General features: G+C 43.6%; 1 protein-coding gene across 3 annotated transcripts in view; it reads left to right on the top strand.

Moving 5' to 3' along the window:
* LOC132380268 (HUWE1-associated protein modifying stress responses-like) overlaps window positions 1-15503 on the top strand; it is a 30322-nt gene extending 14819 nt beyond the window's left edge. Inside the window, exons 2-4 of one of the 3 annotated variants that reach the window (XM_059949023.1) lie at window positions 8068-8154; window positions 8844-9119; window positions 14401-15503. In XM_059949023.1, the coding sequence (XP_059805006.1) occupies window positions 8068-8154; window positions 8844-9119; window positions 14401-14639 (602 nt within the window). In that variant the 3' untranslated portion in view covers window positions 14640-15503. Of the gene's footprint in view, window positions 1-8067; window positions 8155-8843; window positions 9120-13927 lie in introns of all 3 variants that reach the window. The other 2 variants (XM_059949025.1, XM_059949024.1) reach the window with 2 other exon arrangements.
* The last annotated feature ends 1886 nt before the right edge of the window (window positions 15504-17389 follow it).

The raw sequence follows: 17389 nt of genomic DNA, 5'->3' as shown, positions 1-17389 counted from the left end.
CAGCAATCCATCAATAGACTAAACACACTAAACTAATTAAAACTCACACTGGTAAGGCAAATGAACTATTGAGTGACCCAGGCTTTAGGAGTAAATTTTGGAATTGGGGAGAAATATTCAAATACATCCATGGGTAAAAATAGTATCACATGCTGCTGTAATGCTAATTTTATGTACCCTGATAATTGTATTGCTACAATGCTTTCATGAAACAGCAGAGACAATTGTCAGTATAAAGTTGGTGAATTTAGATAGTAAATGTTAATATTTTTTATAAAGTATAAGTGTTGCACAGCTGCTGGGTTCCATGGCAGTCCTATGGGCAGCCAACTGAATGAGAGGAGGATAATGATCCTAAGACAAATATCTTTGCATCAAGAGGAGGGAGATGTTGGCCAGAAGAAACTGCAGTCTGATCAAGGTCAGGGGAAGCAGACAAGTTACTTTGTTTCCCCCATTTTGTGGACTCTGAACAGTTTCTTGCTCTGGATAATCTAATCAGAGCAACTGAATGTGGACACAACCTGAGACCATTCTTAAACAAAGTGGCAGCGCGACGCAGCTTGCAGCGGCCACTCCAGAGCTGATTATCTGTTATTTGTGAAGCTGCGCAATCATAATCAGATGAAAACCGGACGTGGGAGCACAGAGGAACATCTGAAAATCTCCAGGAAGACCTTCTTCGTTGCCGCTGCTGCTGTGAGGTCCGGGTCTCCGCTGGGAAGAACAGACTCCCAGTCCTCGGGGTCGAGTTGCCGATGGCTGTTGGCGGGGCCGTCTTAATACGCTCGGCAGAGGATGGTGCTTGGAGAAGCTGTGCCAGAGGGGATGGTCGGAGGTTCGACAGACTCGGAGTCTGCTGTGGGTCAGGTCGCTTTCAGCATGTGCTGCGTCTGTGAGGCTGAGTCGGGCAGTGTCGTGGAAGTCCATAGCGGGGGTATTCCCTTCTGCCGCCGGTGTGGGATGGCGAGTCAGTTGGGGACCCTGAGGACGTCTGGAAACTGGTGGTTTCTGTTCAAACTTACAGTCTTTTAACATCTTTGGACTATTTTTACTGAGCCCATGGTCTGTTTTTTTTTATCAATTATGCTATTTGCACTGTTTTGTGCAGGTCTTGTAGCTTTAGATTTTGGTCTTGTTTGTCTGGTGGGATTGGAGCTCCGTTCTGGGGAACGCGCTAAGATGGTAGCACAATATTAATATGCAGCAGCCTCTCCGGACTCTGGATTGGGGATTAGCAAACATTTTGTGGATTTTCTGGTGTAGCCTGTTTTGTCATGTGTTTTAGTGATAACATTCTGGAGGAACGTTGTCTCATTTTTAAACTGCATTGTGTTTGTGGTTTCTAAATGACAATAAACTGAATCAGAATCTGAAACAAATAGCCATCTGTTATGTAAAGGGCATGGACTCTGAGCTGATCCTTGTTCTGGGACAATCTAATCAGAGCAATATACTGCGACCATTCTCAGAGGAGTAGGTTCTTGTTATGTAAAATGCCAGACCTGCAATCGGTAATCTCGTTAGACTCTGTCTGGGTTGCCTCATTTAACTGGTTCACAAGATCACAACACAAAGGAGAAGTAGGCCAATCAGCCCGTCGAGTCTGCTTCGCCACTCCACCATGAGCTAAACTACTCTCCCATCTTGTTCCAATTTCTGGCTTTTTCCCCATGTCCCTTGATAACCCTGACTAATTAGATATCTATCAATCTCTTTCTTAAACACCCTCAATGATTGGGCCTCCACAGCTGTATGTGGCAATGAATTCCATAAATCCACAACTCTCTGGCTAAAAAAGTTTAGCCTCATCTCTGTTTTAAATGGGTACCCTCTAATTCTAAGACTGTGACCTCTTGTCCTGGACTCACCCACCAAGGGAAACAGCCTTTCCACATCTACTCTGTCCAACCCCTTCAACATACGAAATGTTTCTATGAGATCCCCTCTCATTCCTCTATACTCTAATGAATACAATCCAAGAGCCAACAAACGCTCCTCATATGTTAGTTCCTGCATTCCAGGAATCATCCTCGTGAATCTTCTCTGAACGCTCTCCAACATCAGCACATCCTTTCTAAGATAGGGGACCCAAAACTGCACACAGTATTCCAAATGGGATCTCACCAGTGCCCCATAGAGCCTCATCTATGGTTTGGACCAGTCAGAGTGTAAAGACACAAACACACAAGGCTGGGGTGGGCAGAGCCATGGAACAATGTTGGCTGTAGCCCTGTACAATGACCGGTAAGAAGGTGACCCGGGTAGGTCAGGTGACCCTGAGCCAATGGGGTGGAGATCCAATGGTTCAATTGGTGAGGAACTGTATAAGACTCAGGAGTTCCAAATACGAAGGGACGATAACTCTCCAGCAGCCAGAGACCACCCATCGTGGATAAGGAGGACCCCGCGGACACGTGGAGATCGGGACCACGAGGTATTCCTGACCAGCGTAGACTCCTTTCCGGGTTAATATCCTTTTCTCTTCATTGATTGTTGATGTCAGGCAATTCCAGTTGATTGTCAGGCAATTCCAGTAGAGTGCACACAGACAGTTTGTGAATCCACGTGCTTTTAGTTGAAACAATAAGTTACTTGTCGGTAACTACAGATTCTCTGTGCCTCACTAATCATTATTACAAGGGGTGATTCTTGTAACAACCTCTTCCAATGAACTTTGGCTAGCTCTTCCCTCATACCACTGTAGTTACCATTACTTACTGTAATAATTGATATCTCAGTATTAATTTCCCTCTCTTATACTATTATATTATGGTCACTGCCTGCTCGAGGTACCAAATCAAATCTCATTCATTGTACAACACTAAATCCAGGATTGCCTTTATCCTAGTAGACTCAACCATAAGTTGCTCTAAAAAGCCAGACATAGGCATCCTACTAATTCCTTCTCTTAAAGTCCAACACAAAACTAATTTTCCTAATTTGTCTGCATGCTGAAGTCCCCCATGACCATTATAATACTCCCTCAATTATGTGCCTTTTCATCTTGTAATTTGTATCCAAAACCTGACTACTACTTGGAGGCCACCATATACAGGTGTCCCCCGCTTTACGAATGTTTGCTTTATGCCACTTCGCTTTTGCTAAAGACCTACATTAGTAACCTGTTTTCACATCACAAAGAGCATTTTCGCTTTTACGAAAATTATTCCCATATAAATTAATGCTTCTTTGCTTTACGCCATTTCAGCTTAAGAAAGGTTTCATAGGAACGCTCTACCTTTGTAAAGTGGTGAGGGGGAATCTGTCATAGACAATAGACAATAGGTGTAGAAGTAGACCATTCGGCTCCTCGAGTCTGCACCGCCATTCTGAGATCATGGCTGATCATTCTCTATCAATACCCAGTCCCTGCCTTTTCCACATATCCCTTGTTTCCCCTATCCATCAGATATCTATCTAGCTCCTTCTTGAAAGCATCCAGAGAATTGGCCTCCACCGTCTTCCGAGGCAGTGCATTCCACACTTCCACAACTCTCTGGGAGAAGAAGTTTTTCCTCAACTCTGTTTTAAATAACTGACCTCTTATTCTCAATCCATGCCCTCTGGTACTGGACTCTCCCAACATCTGGAACATATTTCCTGCCTCAATCCTATCAAATCCTTTAATTATCTTAAACATTTCAATCAGATCCCCTCTCAATCTCCTCAATTCCAGTGTGTGCAAGCCCAATCTCTCCAATCTCTCTGTGTAAGACAGCCCTGCCATCCCAGGAATCAACCTAGTGAATCTACGCTGCACTTCCTCAATTGCCAGAATGTCCTTCCTCAAACCTGGAGACCAAAACTGTACACAATATTCCAGGTGTGGTCTCACCAGGGCCCTGTACAAATGCAAAAGGACATCCTTGCTCTTGTACTTAATTCCCCTTGTAATAAAGGCCAACATTCCATTTGCCCTCTTCACTGCCTGTTGCACTTGCTCATTCACCTTCATTGACTGATGAACTAGGACTCCTAGGTCTCTTTGCATTTCTCCCTTACCTAACTCTACACCATTCAGACAATTCTCTGCCCTCTTGTTCCTGCTTCCAAAGTGGATAACTTCACATTTATTCACATTGAATGACATCTGCCAAATATCTGCCCACTCACCCAGCCTATCCAAGTCTCCCTGTATTCTCTTAACATCCTCTTCGCATGTCACACTGCCACCCAGTTTAGTATCGTCAGCAAACTTGCTGATATAGTTTTCTATGCCCTCATCTAAATCTTTGACATAAATCGTAAAGAGCTGTGGTCCCAATACAGAGCCCTGTGGTATCCCACCTCCAGCCAGTCCGAGAAACACCCATTCACTGCTACCCTTTGCTTTCTATCTGCCAACCAGTTTTCTATCCATGTTGAAACCCTGCCCCCAATGCCATGAGCTCTGATTTTACTCACCAATCTCCTATGTGGCACCTTATCGAATGCCTTCTGAAAATCTAGGTACACAACATCCACTGGCTTACCCCCGTCTAACATCCTTGTTACACCCTCAAAAAACTCCAACAGATTAGTCAAGCATGATTTGCCCTTAGTAAATCCATGCTGGCTCGGCCTAATCCTATTACTGCCATCAAGATATGCCACTATTTCGTCCTTAATAATGGACTCAAGCATCTTCCCCACGACTGACGTTAGGCTAACAGGGTGATAGTTCTCCGTTTTCTCCTTCCTTCCCTTCTTGAAAAGTGGGATAACATTAGCCACTCTCCAATCATCAAGAACTGATCCTGAATCTAAGGAACATTGGAAAATGATTACCAATGCATCCGCAATTTCCTGAGCCACTTCTTTTAGAACCCTCGGATGCAGACCATCTGGACCCGGGGATTTATTATCCTTCAGTCCTATCAGTCTACTCATCACAGTTTCTTTCCTAATGTCAATCTCTCTCAATTCCTCTGATATCTTATGACCCTGGCCCATCCATACATCTGGGAGATTGCTTGTGTCCTCCCTGGTGAAGACAGATCTAAACTATGCATTAAATTCTGTTGCCATTTCCCTGTTTCCCATAACAATTTCTCCCAATTCATTCTTCAAGGGGCCAACATTGTTCTTAACTATCTTCTTTCTCTTCACATAGCTAAAAAAGCTTTTGCTATCCCCTTTTATATTCCTGGCTAGACTGAGCTCATACCTGATTTTTTCTCTCCATATTGCTTTTTTAGTTAAGATCTGCTGTTCCTTAAAACTTTCCCAATCATCTGTATTCCCACTCATCTTAGCCCTGTCATACTTCTTTTTCTTTAATGCTATACAATCTCTGACTTCCTTTGTCAACCACTGTGGCCCCTTTCCCCTCTTTGAATCCTTCCTTCTCATTGGAATGAACTGCTTTTGCATCTTTTGTATTATCCCCAAGAGTATCTGCTACTGCTGATCCACTGTCTTTCCTGCCAGGGCATCCGCCCATTTAACTTTGGCCAGCTCTTCCCTCATGGCTCTGTAGTCTCCTTTATTTAATTGCAACACTGACACCTCTGATCTGCCCTTATCCCTCTCAAATTGTAGATAAAAACTTATCATGTTATGATCACTACCTAATGGCTCCTTTACTTCAAGATCACTTATCAATTCCTGTTCATTACACATCACCAAGTCCAAAATAGCCTCGTTCCTGGTTGGCTCAAGCACAAGCTGTTCCAAAAATACATCCCTTAGACACTCCACAAACTCCCTATCCTGGGGTCCAGCTCCTACCTGATTCTCCCAGTTCACCTGCGTGTTGAAATCTCCCATAACGACTGCATTACCTTTAGCACATGCCAATGTTAACTCCCTAATCAACTTGTACCCAATATCCACGCTACTGTTTGGGGGCCTGTACACAACACCCATTAGGGTTTTTTTACCCTTACTGTTCCTCAGCTCAATCCACACAGACTCTACTTCCCCTGTTCCTAAGTCACCCCTTGTTAAGGACTGAATCTCATTCCTCACCAACCGGGCCACCCCACCCCCTCTTCCCATATTTCTGTCTCTACGATAGCACGTATACCCTGGTACACTCAATTCCCAGGCCTGATCCCCTTACAGCCATGTCTCTGTTATCCCAACAATATCGTAGTTCCCCATTTTCATCTGAGCTTCAAGCTCATCTGTCTTATTTCTGACACTACGCGCATTCAAGTATAGAATTCTTAGCCCATTCCTCCTCTCTTTGCTTAAAACACTGTCTATTGTACCTAACCCAGCTTCTTGAACTTCCATCGGGCTAATTGCACCTTGAATTTTGATGACCTTCTCAAGATCACCCAAACCTTCTACACATTTAACCCCATGCTCCTTCTGACCAACGCTCTGTACATGTAACTTTTCCAACACATGTTCTGTCTCACCTTTCTCCTTTACACAATTAATATTTGGGAGACGTGTATTCCCCACCTGTCCCTTATCCTTCATCATATCATCTTCTCTCGTATTCTGGATCCCTGCCCCCTGCACATCTAGTTTAAACCCCCCCGAGCGGCACTGGCAAACATTCCTGCAAGAATGTTAGTACCCCTCCAGTTCAGATGTAGACCGTCCCTTCGAAACAGATCCCAATGTCCCTGGAACAAAGACCAATTATCCAAAAACCTGAACCCTTCCTTCCTGCACCATGCTCTCAGCCTCGTATTAATGTGCATAATCATTCTATTCTTTGCCTCACTCGCACGTGGCACAGGCAGCAATCCCGAGATTGTCACCCTGGAGGTCCTGCCTTTCAGCTTCACTCCTAACTCCCTGAACTCTCTAAGCAGGACCCCCTCACTCACCTTACCTACATCGTTGATCCCTACATGGACCACTACATCTGGGTTCATGCCCTCGTTCTCAAGAATAGCCTGCACCCGATCTGAGATGTCCTGGACCCTGGCACCAGGGAGGCAACATACCATCCGAGACTCCTGATCTGCCCCACAAAATCTCCTATCTGCCCCCCTGACTATAGAATCCCCTAAAACTATCGCTCTCTTCCCTCCTCCCCTTCCTAGTTGAGGGTTCAACCTCTGTGCCAGAGGCAGGACCACTACAACTCATTCCTGGTAGGTCATCCCCATCAACAGTATCCAGTACCGTATACTTATTGTTAATGGGAATGGTCGCAGGGGTGCTCTGCTCTCTCTGCCTGCTCCCTCTGCCTCTCTGGACCGTCACCCATCTGCCTACTTCTTGGATTTTTGGTGTGACTGCCTCCTGATAACTCCTATCTATCTCTGCCTCTGCCTCCCGAATGATCCGTAGTTCATCCAGCTCCCGCTCCAACTCCCTAACTCGGTCTGATAGGAGCTGCAGCTGGACGCACCTTTTGCAGGTGTGGTCATTAAGGACAACTGTGTTGACCCTGACCTCCCACATACTGCATACGGAGCACACCACTGCTCTGACTGTCTCCCCCATACCTGAACTGGATTGATAGAATAAGTCTAAAAAGCACCTAGCGACCTTACCTTCTTCCCCTCAGTGAGCAATCACACAAGCTTACCGAAGACCCCTTACGCCGAAGCCCCCTTAGCCAAAGCCCAGGACTCTGCTCCCACGGACTCCGCTGCCCGCTCTGAAAAGAAGTCCTGCCTTTTAAAGTGCGCGCTTGACGCTGACGTCACTCGCGCCTGCGCAGTTCCCCCTCCTCCACAGGTATTGACCAGGTGGGCTTAAATCCTACCTACAACGGTCGAATTCTCTGAGACCCCAGCTGAATCACAGGCTGTAACTTCCTCCCGATTCAAATGCCTCTGCAGTTTCTTAACTCTAGCAACAATGCTTTTATATCTGATCCTGTGTCATTTCTTGCTGAGGATTTGGTTTCTTATTTTACCAAAAGAGCAACCTCTGTCCATCTGCCTGTCTGGAAGGCAGGGAGTTGAGATGAGGGGTAGAAGCAGTTTCTGGAGTTCTTGTAGGTGGGACCTGTGGCGTTACCAATCCTAAAGTGAAGGTTACTCTGTAATTAGTTTGTGGGTGAGGAATGGAGGATGAGGGCTGGGTTTCGCACATTTGGATCAGGGTGGGGGCTTGCTTAAACCACGTGCTGTAGAATGTCAACACTTTCATTGCAACTTCTGCTTCTAGAGCGAGTGTGCGAGCAGCCGCTGGGCATCCAGAGTCTGTGGAAACCATTTCAGGCTGCGGCTACCTCTGTCACCTGCCTGTACAAAGGTTAGTGTGTCCACTCATTGTGGCTGTTCCCTCACCCTTCAGCAGCTTGGAGGGGATATCCCACTCCTTTATTTATTTAGTTAGAGTGGAGAATAGGTCCTTCCAGCCACGCTGCCCAGCAACCCACTGATTTAATGACAAATTAACCTACGAACTGATTCATCTTTGGACTGTGGGAGGAAACCTCATGCATAAGGAAAGAAACATACAAGCTTACAGACGTTGTCAGAATTGAACTCTGATGCCCTGAGTTGTAATAGCATTGTACTAACCGCTACTTTAGCATAGCTCTCTTGTTCCATAAATGGTTCCAGACATCTCAGAGGACTGAGAGAAGCCTTGTAATTGCTCACTATTTTTCTTAAGTCTAGCTCAATAAAATTTGCATGAGCAGCCAAAGCTGGGTACATTTACTGCATTACATGATTCTCATCATGGGAGTGAAGCCAAGAAAGATGGAGAAGCAAGGGGATTAGAATGCAGTCTATACATGAGGCATTTATCATCAGTGGATGGTGGGGAGGTGTTCTGTGGGTCTGTAATGAATGCTTGGAGCTAATTGATCTGAGACAGACTGAGGGGATCAGGAAGGGAAGATTCTGAGGTGCGTATGAAGGTGAGAACTGGATAGGAAAGGGGATGAAATGTTCAAACTCTGCATGATTTAACATTAAGCTTTTCTCCCTCAGATGGGCTTGAAATGTACAGAACAAGCTTGGATTTGGGTGTGCAGGGAGGTTATCAAAGGCGAAATAAGGAAATGTTGGCCTGGGCAAAAAAGAGGAGACACATCATCCATCGCGAGGACTTGCTCAGCTTCTTGTGCAGAAAATCACCACCTTCAAGAAGCAGCAGACTGACTCCGCGGCTAAACATTCCTTCTGCAGGACTGGGAGTGCAGGAGGATTCCGGCAGGACTGCTGAGAGTGACTTGCAGGCATTTACTGATGCTATTGCAGTGCATGGTAAATGAAAGATTTTCAGCAACCTTTCCAGTTGACTGACTCAGTGTACCACTGACAGTTAGATCCTTTTGAAGACTGAGTGAATAACTTGGGTCTTGGACAGTTCTGTTTTAATTTGGTTTACTGAGGAATGTGTCCTTACGTCACTGCCTCGCTCCACTGTACCATTGCTTTCCTCCAACACCACAAACATCCTTGCTTGAGCATTCAGAACAGTTTTCAATGATATTCCTAATGAGCATAGAACAATACAACACACTATATGCCCTTCAACCCATAACGTGTTGTCCCTTTTATATACTCTAAAGATCAATCTAACCCTTCCCTCCCACATAGCCCTCCATTTCTCTTTCATTCATGTTCCTATCTTAAGGGTCTCTTAACTGTGTCTAATATCCCTGCCTCTACCACCAACCTAGAAGCTCGTTCCATATACTTATCACTTACTTTGTAAAAAAAAACTACCTGTGATATCTTCCCCCTATATTTTCATCCATACACCTTAAAGTTATGCCATCTGGTATTAACACCTTTGAACAAGCCTGGATGTCCATTCTTTGTAAGCCTTTTAGCAACGTAGACCTCTAAGTCACTGCTCATCCTCATTCGCTCCAAAGGGAATAGCTCTAGAACCCATCTTCATATGACATGATCTCTAATCCAGTCAACATCTTGGTAAATCTCCTCTACACCCTCTCTAAACCATCCACATCCTTCCTGTAATGAGGTGACCAGAACTGAAAATAATATTCGAAGTGTGATCTAACCCGTATTTCATAGAACTGCAAAATTATCTTAAGGATCTTGAAATCAGCCCCCCAAATAATGAAGGCCAGCACACTTATATGCCTTCTTAACCACTCCCAAGTTACATAACTATTTGGAGGAATCTATGGATGTTGATCCCCAAGATCCTTCTGTTCCTCCATACTGCTAAGAATCATGCCATTAACCCTGTATTCTACCTTCAAATTCGACCTTCCAAAGTGAATCACTGGGCACCTCCCCATGTTGAACTCCATCTGCCACTTCTTAGCCCAGCTTTGCATCCTGTCAATGACATGTTGTAATCTACTATCTCAACACTACCAACCTTTGTATCATTTTCATATTTACTAACACACCTTTCCACTTCTTCATCCAAGTCATTTATGAAAATCATGAAGAACAGGGGCTCCAGAATAGATCCCTGTGGAACACCACTGGTCAATATTCTCCAGACAGAATATGTCCATCTGTTGCCATCCTCTGCCTTGGGAGGGCAACCTAGTTCTAGCTCTATGCAGTCAAGTTTCTGTCATTGGCCACCCTACAATCTTCTGGTACAATTCCTGTGGCTAATGAGAATGCAAAGATCATGGCCAAAGGCACAGCAATATCTTCCCTCGCATCCTTTCATTACCTCGCTCTCTCTGGTGTGGCACTGGGGACTTAGCTATCCTAATGTTTTACAAAAGTTCTAGCAAATCCTCTTTCTTAATGTCGGCACATTTTGCCAGATCATCCTGTTGTAGAGCCTGATATTGAAGGGTAATGATTATTCCTGAACTTGGTGGTGTTGCACGTTTTCTCTTTTATCCCTGATTGGTCCCTCCCACTGGTGAATACTGAAACAAAGTGTTCATTAAATACCTCGTCTATCTCCTCCAACACCAAAGTAAATTTATTAATAAAGTACGTACATATATGTCACCATATACAGTCCTGCGATTTGCTTTCTTGTGGGTATACACAGTAAATCCAAAAAAACAATAGAATCAATAGAAAGTCCTCGCCTACCAGTCCTTGAAAGTGACTCCATAGGTTGTGGAAACAGTTCAGTGAAGTTATCCCTTGTTCAAGAGCTTGATGATTGAAGTGTCATAACTGTTCCTCAACCTGGTGCTGTAGTACATGTTTCCTCTTTTATCCATGATTGATTCTACTCTGAACACCTTGGAGTTTTTCTTAATCCTATTCACTACGGTTTTATCATGTCCCCTTCTAACTTTCTAAGTCCATTCTTAAGCTCCTTCCTGGTTACCTTGTAAATCTCAAGAACCCTGTCTGATACTTTCTTCCTAAACCTTATGTATGCTCCTTTCTTAATCTTGATTAGATGTTGCACATTTCTTCTAAACCATGGGTCCTTAAGCCAAATATTTCCCTGCCTCAGTGTGACAAATCTATTCAGAACACCATGCAAGTACTCCCTAAACAATCTCCACGTTTCCATAGTTGTGCATTTCCTTGAGTACATCTGTTTTCAAATTTACACTCTGAAGTTCCTGCCTGATAACATAATTCGCCCTCCCCCAGTTAAATACTTTCCCACACCATATGCTCCTATCCCTGTCAAAACATTTGAGGCATTGAGTTTGAAAGTCAGAAGGTTATGTTGCAATTTATAAAACTCTGGTTAGGTCACATCTGGAGCATGTAGGTATCCCACTATAGGAAGGATGTTGAAATTTTGGAAAGGGTGCAGAAGAAGTTTACCAGAATGGTTTAGAGGACATGTGCTATCACAAGAGGTTGAATAAACGTGGGTTGTTTTCTCTGGAGCATCAGAGGCTGAGGGAAGATCTGATTGAGGTTTACAAGATTGATAGAGACATAGAGTATCTGGTACCCCAGGGCTGAAATGTCTAATACCAGGGGGCATGCATTGGAGGTGAGAGACATTAGGTTCAAGAGGGATGTGGGTGAATTTTTTTACTCAGAATTTTGGATGCCTGGTATGGTGGTAGAGGCAATACATTAGGGGCTTTTAAGGATGTTTGGATAGGCACATGGATGTAAGGAAGTTGAAGGGATATGGAAGTGGTGTAGGTTGGAGGGATTAGTGTTTGGGTGTTTTTCATTTGCTTATTAGCTGGTTTGACACAACATTATGGGCTGAATGGCCTGTTCCTTTGCTGCAGTCTTCTATGTTTTATGTTCCATGAAGACTATGGTAAAGGTCGAGGAGTCTGGGGATTTGGTGAGTCCCCACTCACCTAATCTCCAGATCTTCATCATCCTCAGTTTTTTAGTGTACTTCCTCCCCAACTCTAATACCTTGCTAATTCTCTCTTCATTTAAAGTTTCAAATACTTTATGTTTGCCTGTCTCTACTTCAATAGGATCTCTCCTCCTAACAATACTTCCCATCCCTATAATTTTCAATATTTGGGACAGCACAGTAACATAGCAGTTCGGATAACGCTTTAAGTGCCAGCAATCTGAGTTCAATTCCACAGCTGTCTAAGATTTTGAATGGTCTGTCTGTGACTATGTTGATTTCCTTTGGGTTCCCCAGTTTCCTCCCACATTCCAAAATTGTATGGGTTAGTAGGTTGATTGGTCATCTGGGTGTAATTGGCGATGCAGGTTTGTTGGGCTGGAAGAGCTTGTTACTTTGTTGTATCTCTAAATAAAATAAAAAGTAAATAATGCCTCTTCTTAGAATGTAAACAGAGCAGGATTTGACCATTTAATAAAATCCTGGTAGATCTTATTGCCAACATTCAGTAAACTCTCACCTTCGTTTTATTAAGAATGAATGTATATAACTACTTTTCAAAGCTTGTATTTCCAACATCATTTGTGAGAGTGAAATGTAAAGTTTCAAACCTCAGAGAGAAATTTGGTCTTGCAATCTTTAATAAGAACTCCCTTTTTTTAAACTTTGGCTAAAGCCTCCAGGCCTTTTGCCAGTCAGTGATAATGTTTTCCTAGTGACCTGCTGAATCTGCTGATTCAGCTTGTCTGAATCATACCGTGGGGCACCCATATTCCCATTTAGTTGACATCTCATTTGGTTTACCTACCAAATGGATAAGGTCAGATGGGTTAGAGTTAGGGTCACACGCATGGTTTCCAGATCTTTGCCCACTTACATCTCTATATCTCTTTACCATCCATAAAACTTACTCTGTGTCTGTTTTTTGTATCTTTTTCTCCAAGATATTTAATCAATTCTAAAAAAGTTATGTGGTGTGGAGGTGAATTGAAGGACTATTTGGATCCCTGAGTGGTGAGATTCTCACCGCTGATTCCTGTGGCAAACCATTCATAACATATTGTCAATCAGTAATAGACCAATAGACTGTACTTTTCCATGCAATCTTGGAAAAGTACAGTACAGCCACATCATCAGCTTTTATCTACTGCAGTTACCTTTGAATTATCACTTTATCAACTGCCACCTTGAAATCAAAGTACAGAATCTCCTCTACATGCTCTCATATCCTCCATGAATTACAATGATTTGATCAAATATGATTCCCCTTTCTCAAACCACTGACTTTAGATTAGTTTGAATTTTTCAAAATATTTTGCTACAATAAACATTTTTGACAATTTCTTTCTGCAAATGTCGGGTTTTTACACAGAGTGGTGGTTGTATGGATATGGCAGGGGTGGTATTAGAGCAGATACACTAGAGACTTTTAACCAACTCTTAAAAAGGCACGTTGTTCCTTTATCGTGCCTTGGCACATCGGGCAGCATTTTTGCCATTTCTGTAGCATTTGTTTTTTATACGGGTTGGTCGCTAGCTCGATGCTCAACCCAGCACAGATGGAAAGCGTGTAAGGAGCTGTTCAGATTCAGACTCGGGACCGTTCACCTCAAAGTCTGGTGCTGATGGCACTACACTGCCAGCCGGCAGTAAATAGGCAAATGGATGATTGAAAAATTGAGGGCTATGTGGGGAGGGAAAGAGTTAGGTTGATCTTAGAGTAGGTTAAAGTATCAGCACATCATCGTGGGCCAGAGGGCCTGTTTTATAATGTTCTATGTTCTAAGCTGTCTAGTTTGATTGTGTGTTCCTTTTTTGAATAAAGGAGCTGCATCTGCCATTTTGCAACCCGATGGAAACTGCTCTAAACTCAGGAAATTAAAATTAAAACCGAAGCATCTGTGGTTTAACTAGCTGCAATTCTTTGAGACAGATGGGCTGCCCACTGTTATATGTTACCCCTAATGAAGGCTAAATCACTGCCTCCATAAATAGAGTCATGTAGTTGTATAGCACAGAAACAGGCGTTATGGCCCTGTGTATCCATGCTTATGTTTTCACTCATTGACACTAAACCCACTCTATGCCTCACCTGCTCATTTGTGATTTGTCCAATTTAAACTGCTGGGAAATCTGTTCCTACTCCTTTTTCCTTGGCTTGCTCTTCTCAGCAATGCCTGCTATGAGGTCGCCTGGCTGGGTGCTGTGGAAGGACACACTGATTAGCTAATGGTGTGCAGAGGGAGATACCGTTGCTGACATTAACCCTTTCTGTTTGCTCTTGCTCTTCTCCTGTAGGCCTCAGTGGGGCCATGGCCAACGTCAGCATGCGCTCAGGACCACCTGAGTCCCCATCACATACAGGCAGCAATTCTGCCTCAGCACGTAGGCGCAACAGCCTGCAGGACATGGACCTAAATAGCTTTATTGCTGAAGAGATGGCCCGGCACTTGGAGAGCTCAAGAAAGAGGGCTCCAGCCCAGTGTACCGATGTTATCACCGAGCCACCCAGTCACAAACGAAGCCGGATGCTTTGATGGGACATAAGAGCAAGCTCCCAAATGACTGGAGGTGATTCCGCAGCAGGCACCCAGGCAGGTGGGATGGGCAGAGTAGGAACCAAAACAGCAAGTAAAGCTTTGGCCAAACTGGAGTAAATCTTTATTGAATAAAAGTGTATTATGTCACCACACACTCATACTTGACAATGCAAGTTAAGAGTACATTTTGAAGGGCACCGCCAAGATTTATGTCTGCATATTGCCTGCCTAGTGCATTATACGTCGTTTGTACTTTTCTTTTGGCACTTTATTTAATGGAAGTTTAAAGACTGGCTCATCAGGACCTGACCTTTGATCCTCTGCCTTGGTGCCTGTGCACACCAGGCAATAAGCCAGCCCTTCCTTCCTGATGTTGGTGTTGTGCGTTATTCTGTAAACCAGGAAATTAGACCTTAAATATGAAGGTAAACAATTTTCCGGGTATGTTTTTTATGGTGGCATAGGAATGGTACATGGTTAGATCACTTCCACCCTGAGCTTTGAGACTAAGTGTGCAAAGACTAGCTGTTAAAATTGTTGCACTCTGGCTTATCCCAGAATTGTGTGCCCACTTTCTTGTGTTCCTTCATGTCTCCACTTAAAATGTACATTTTCCTTAAACTTGCATCTCAAAGATTCATAGTCTTAAGGGTGTTGTACACGCGGTATAACAGTGATTCTGGGGAAAGCCGTGCATCAGCGTTCCAACTATTGCAAGGTCAGAGGATTGCGTAATGGTTTAAAAGTGTGAATTGTATTTGTTTGAATTGTGAAATACATCGAATTGCAATGCTGTGGCAAATCACAGTTGTGAATCCATTAAATAATGAAGCAGCAAAACTCAACTTGTTCAGTTTCTCCTTTTCTTCAGTGAAGAAAGAGTTCTTAAGGAACGTGCTTCCAAGATGCATCCCTGCCCTGGTTATTTCACCGTTTTTTTTCCAGCTGGATTGTAAAAGGGTGAATGTTGTTACTGTCAATGGCAGAGGTCTGATGTGAACCCGTTGAATCATATTTGATGTGCACAAAAACCTGCTGGCGTCTACTAGAAAATGGTGACTAGTGAATAGTGGCCAATAATTTTTATTTATTTATTCTGATGCAATGTGGAATAGGCCCTTCAGGTCCTTCAAGCCATGCCACCCAGCAATCCAGTAACCATGGGACAATTAACCTACCAACCGGTACACCTTTGGACTGTGGAAGGAAACTGGAGCACCTGGAGGAAACCCACATAGTCACAGGGAGAACATACAAACTCCTTACAGGCAGCGGTGGGAATTGAACCTTGATCACTGGTACTGTAAAGCGTTGTGCTAACCACTTCACTACCATTCTGCCCTTCTCTCTCCTCAGGAATGTATTTATACCTCAACAAAGCTTTATTCACAACAAAAAAAAAGAAAAAAATACACAAGTGTACATGACACTAAGTTTTTGAGTAGATTAATTTAATAGAAATTAGCTATTGTGGTTAAACAATCTCGTGGCTCAGTAAGAACTGTCCTGAAGGTCCTGAATTCACATTCCACTCAGGAGATTTTGCAATACTGAGACAATGCTGTGGTGTCAGTCACAGAGTTAGACAGCAGGCACAGGCCACCTCTACAGCCACCACCACCACCTCCTACCCACCTTTTCTCCCCATCCCATTTTCCCCATAAGGGTGGCATCATTCTGCTTGAAGTATCTGTGTATTTGCCTCTTAGTTGTAGTGGTATGCAAAAGTTTGGGCACCCTGGTCAAAATTTCTGTTACTGTGAATAGCTAAACAAGTAAAAGATGACCTGATTTCCAAAAGGCATAAAGTTAAAGATGACACATTTCTTTAATATTTTAAGCAAGATTACTTTTTTATTTCCATCTTTTACAGTTTGAAAATAACAAAAACGAAAAATGGCCCGAAGCAAAAGTTTGGGCATCCTGCACGGTCAGTACTTAGTAACACCCCCTTTGGCAAGTATCACAGCTTGTAAATACTTTCTGTAGCCAGCTAAGAGTCTTTCAATTCGTGTTTGGAGGATTTTTGCCCATTCTTCCTTGCAAAAGGCTTTTAGCTCTGTGAGATTCTTGGGCTGTCTTGCATGCACTGCTCTTTTGAGGTCTATCCACAGATTTTCGATGATGTTTAGGTTGGGGGAACTGTGAGGGCCATGGCAAAACCTTCAGCTCACGCCTCTTGAGGTAGTCCATTGAAGATTTTGAGGTGTGTTTAGGATCGTTATCCTGTTGTACAAGCCATCCTCTTTTCATCTTCAGCTTTTTTACATACGGTGTGATGCTTGCTTCCAGAATTTGATGGTATTTAATTGAATTCATTCCCTCTACCAGTGAAATGTTCCCCGTGCTACTGGCTGCAACACAAGCCCAAAGCATGATCGGTCCACCCCCGTGCTTAATAGTTGGAGAGGTGTTTTATTCATGAAATTCTGCACCCTTTTTTCTCCAAACATACCTTTGCTCATTGCGGGCGAAAATCTCTATTTTAACTTCATCAGTCCACATGACTTGTTTCCAAAATGTATCAGGCTTGTTTAGATGTTCCTTTGCAAACTCCTGACACTGAATTTTCTGGTGAGGATGGAGGAAAGATTTTCTTCTGATGATTCTTCCAAGAAGGTCATATTTATGCAGGTGTCACTGCCCAGTAGAACAGTGCACCACCACTCCAGAGTCTGCTATATCTTCCTGAAGGTCTTTAGCAGTCAAACGGGTTTTGCCTTTCTAGCAATCCTACGAGCAGTTCT

Source organism: Hypanus sabinus, chromosome 23, assembly GCF_030144855.1.
Source record: "Hypanus sabinus isolate sHypSab1 chromosome 23, sHypSab1.hap1, whole genome shotgun sequence".
Lineage (NCBI taxonomy): Eukaryota > Metazoa > Chordata > Chondrichthyes > Myliobatiformes > Dasyatidae > Hypanus > Hypanus sabinus.
The sequence above is the reverse complement of the archived record's forward strand: the minus strand, read 5'-3'. Positions and strand labels throughout refer to the sequence as shown.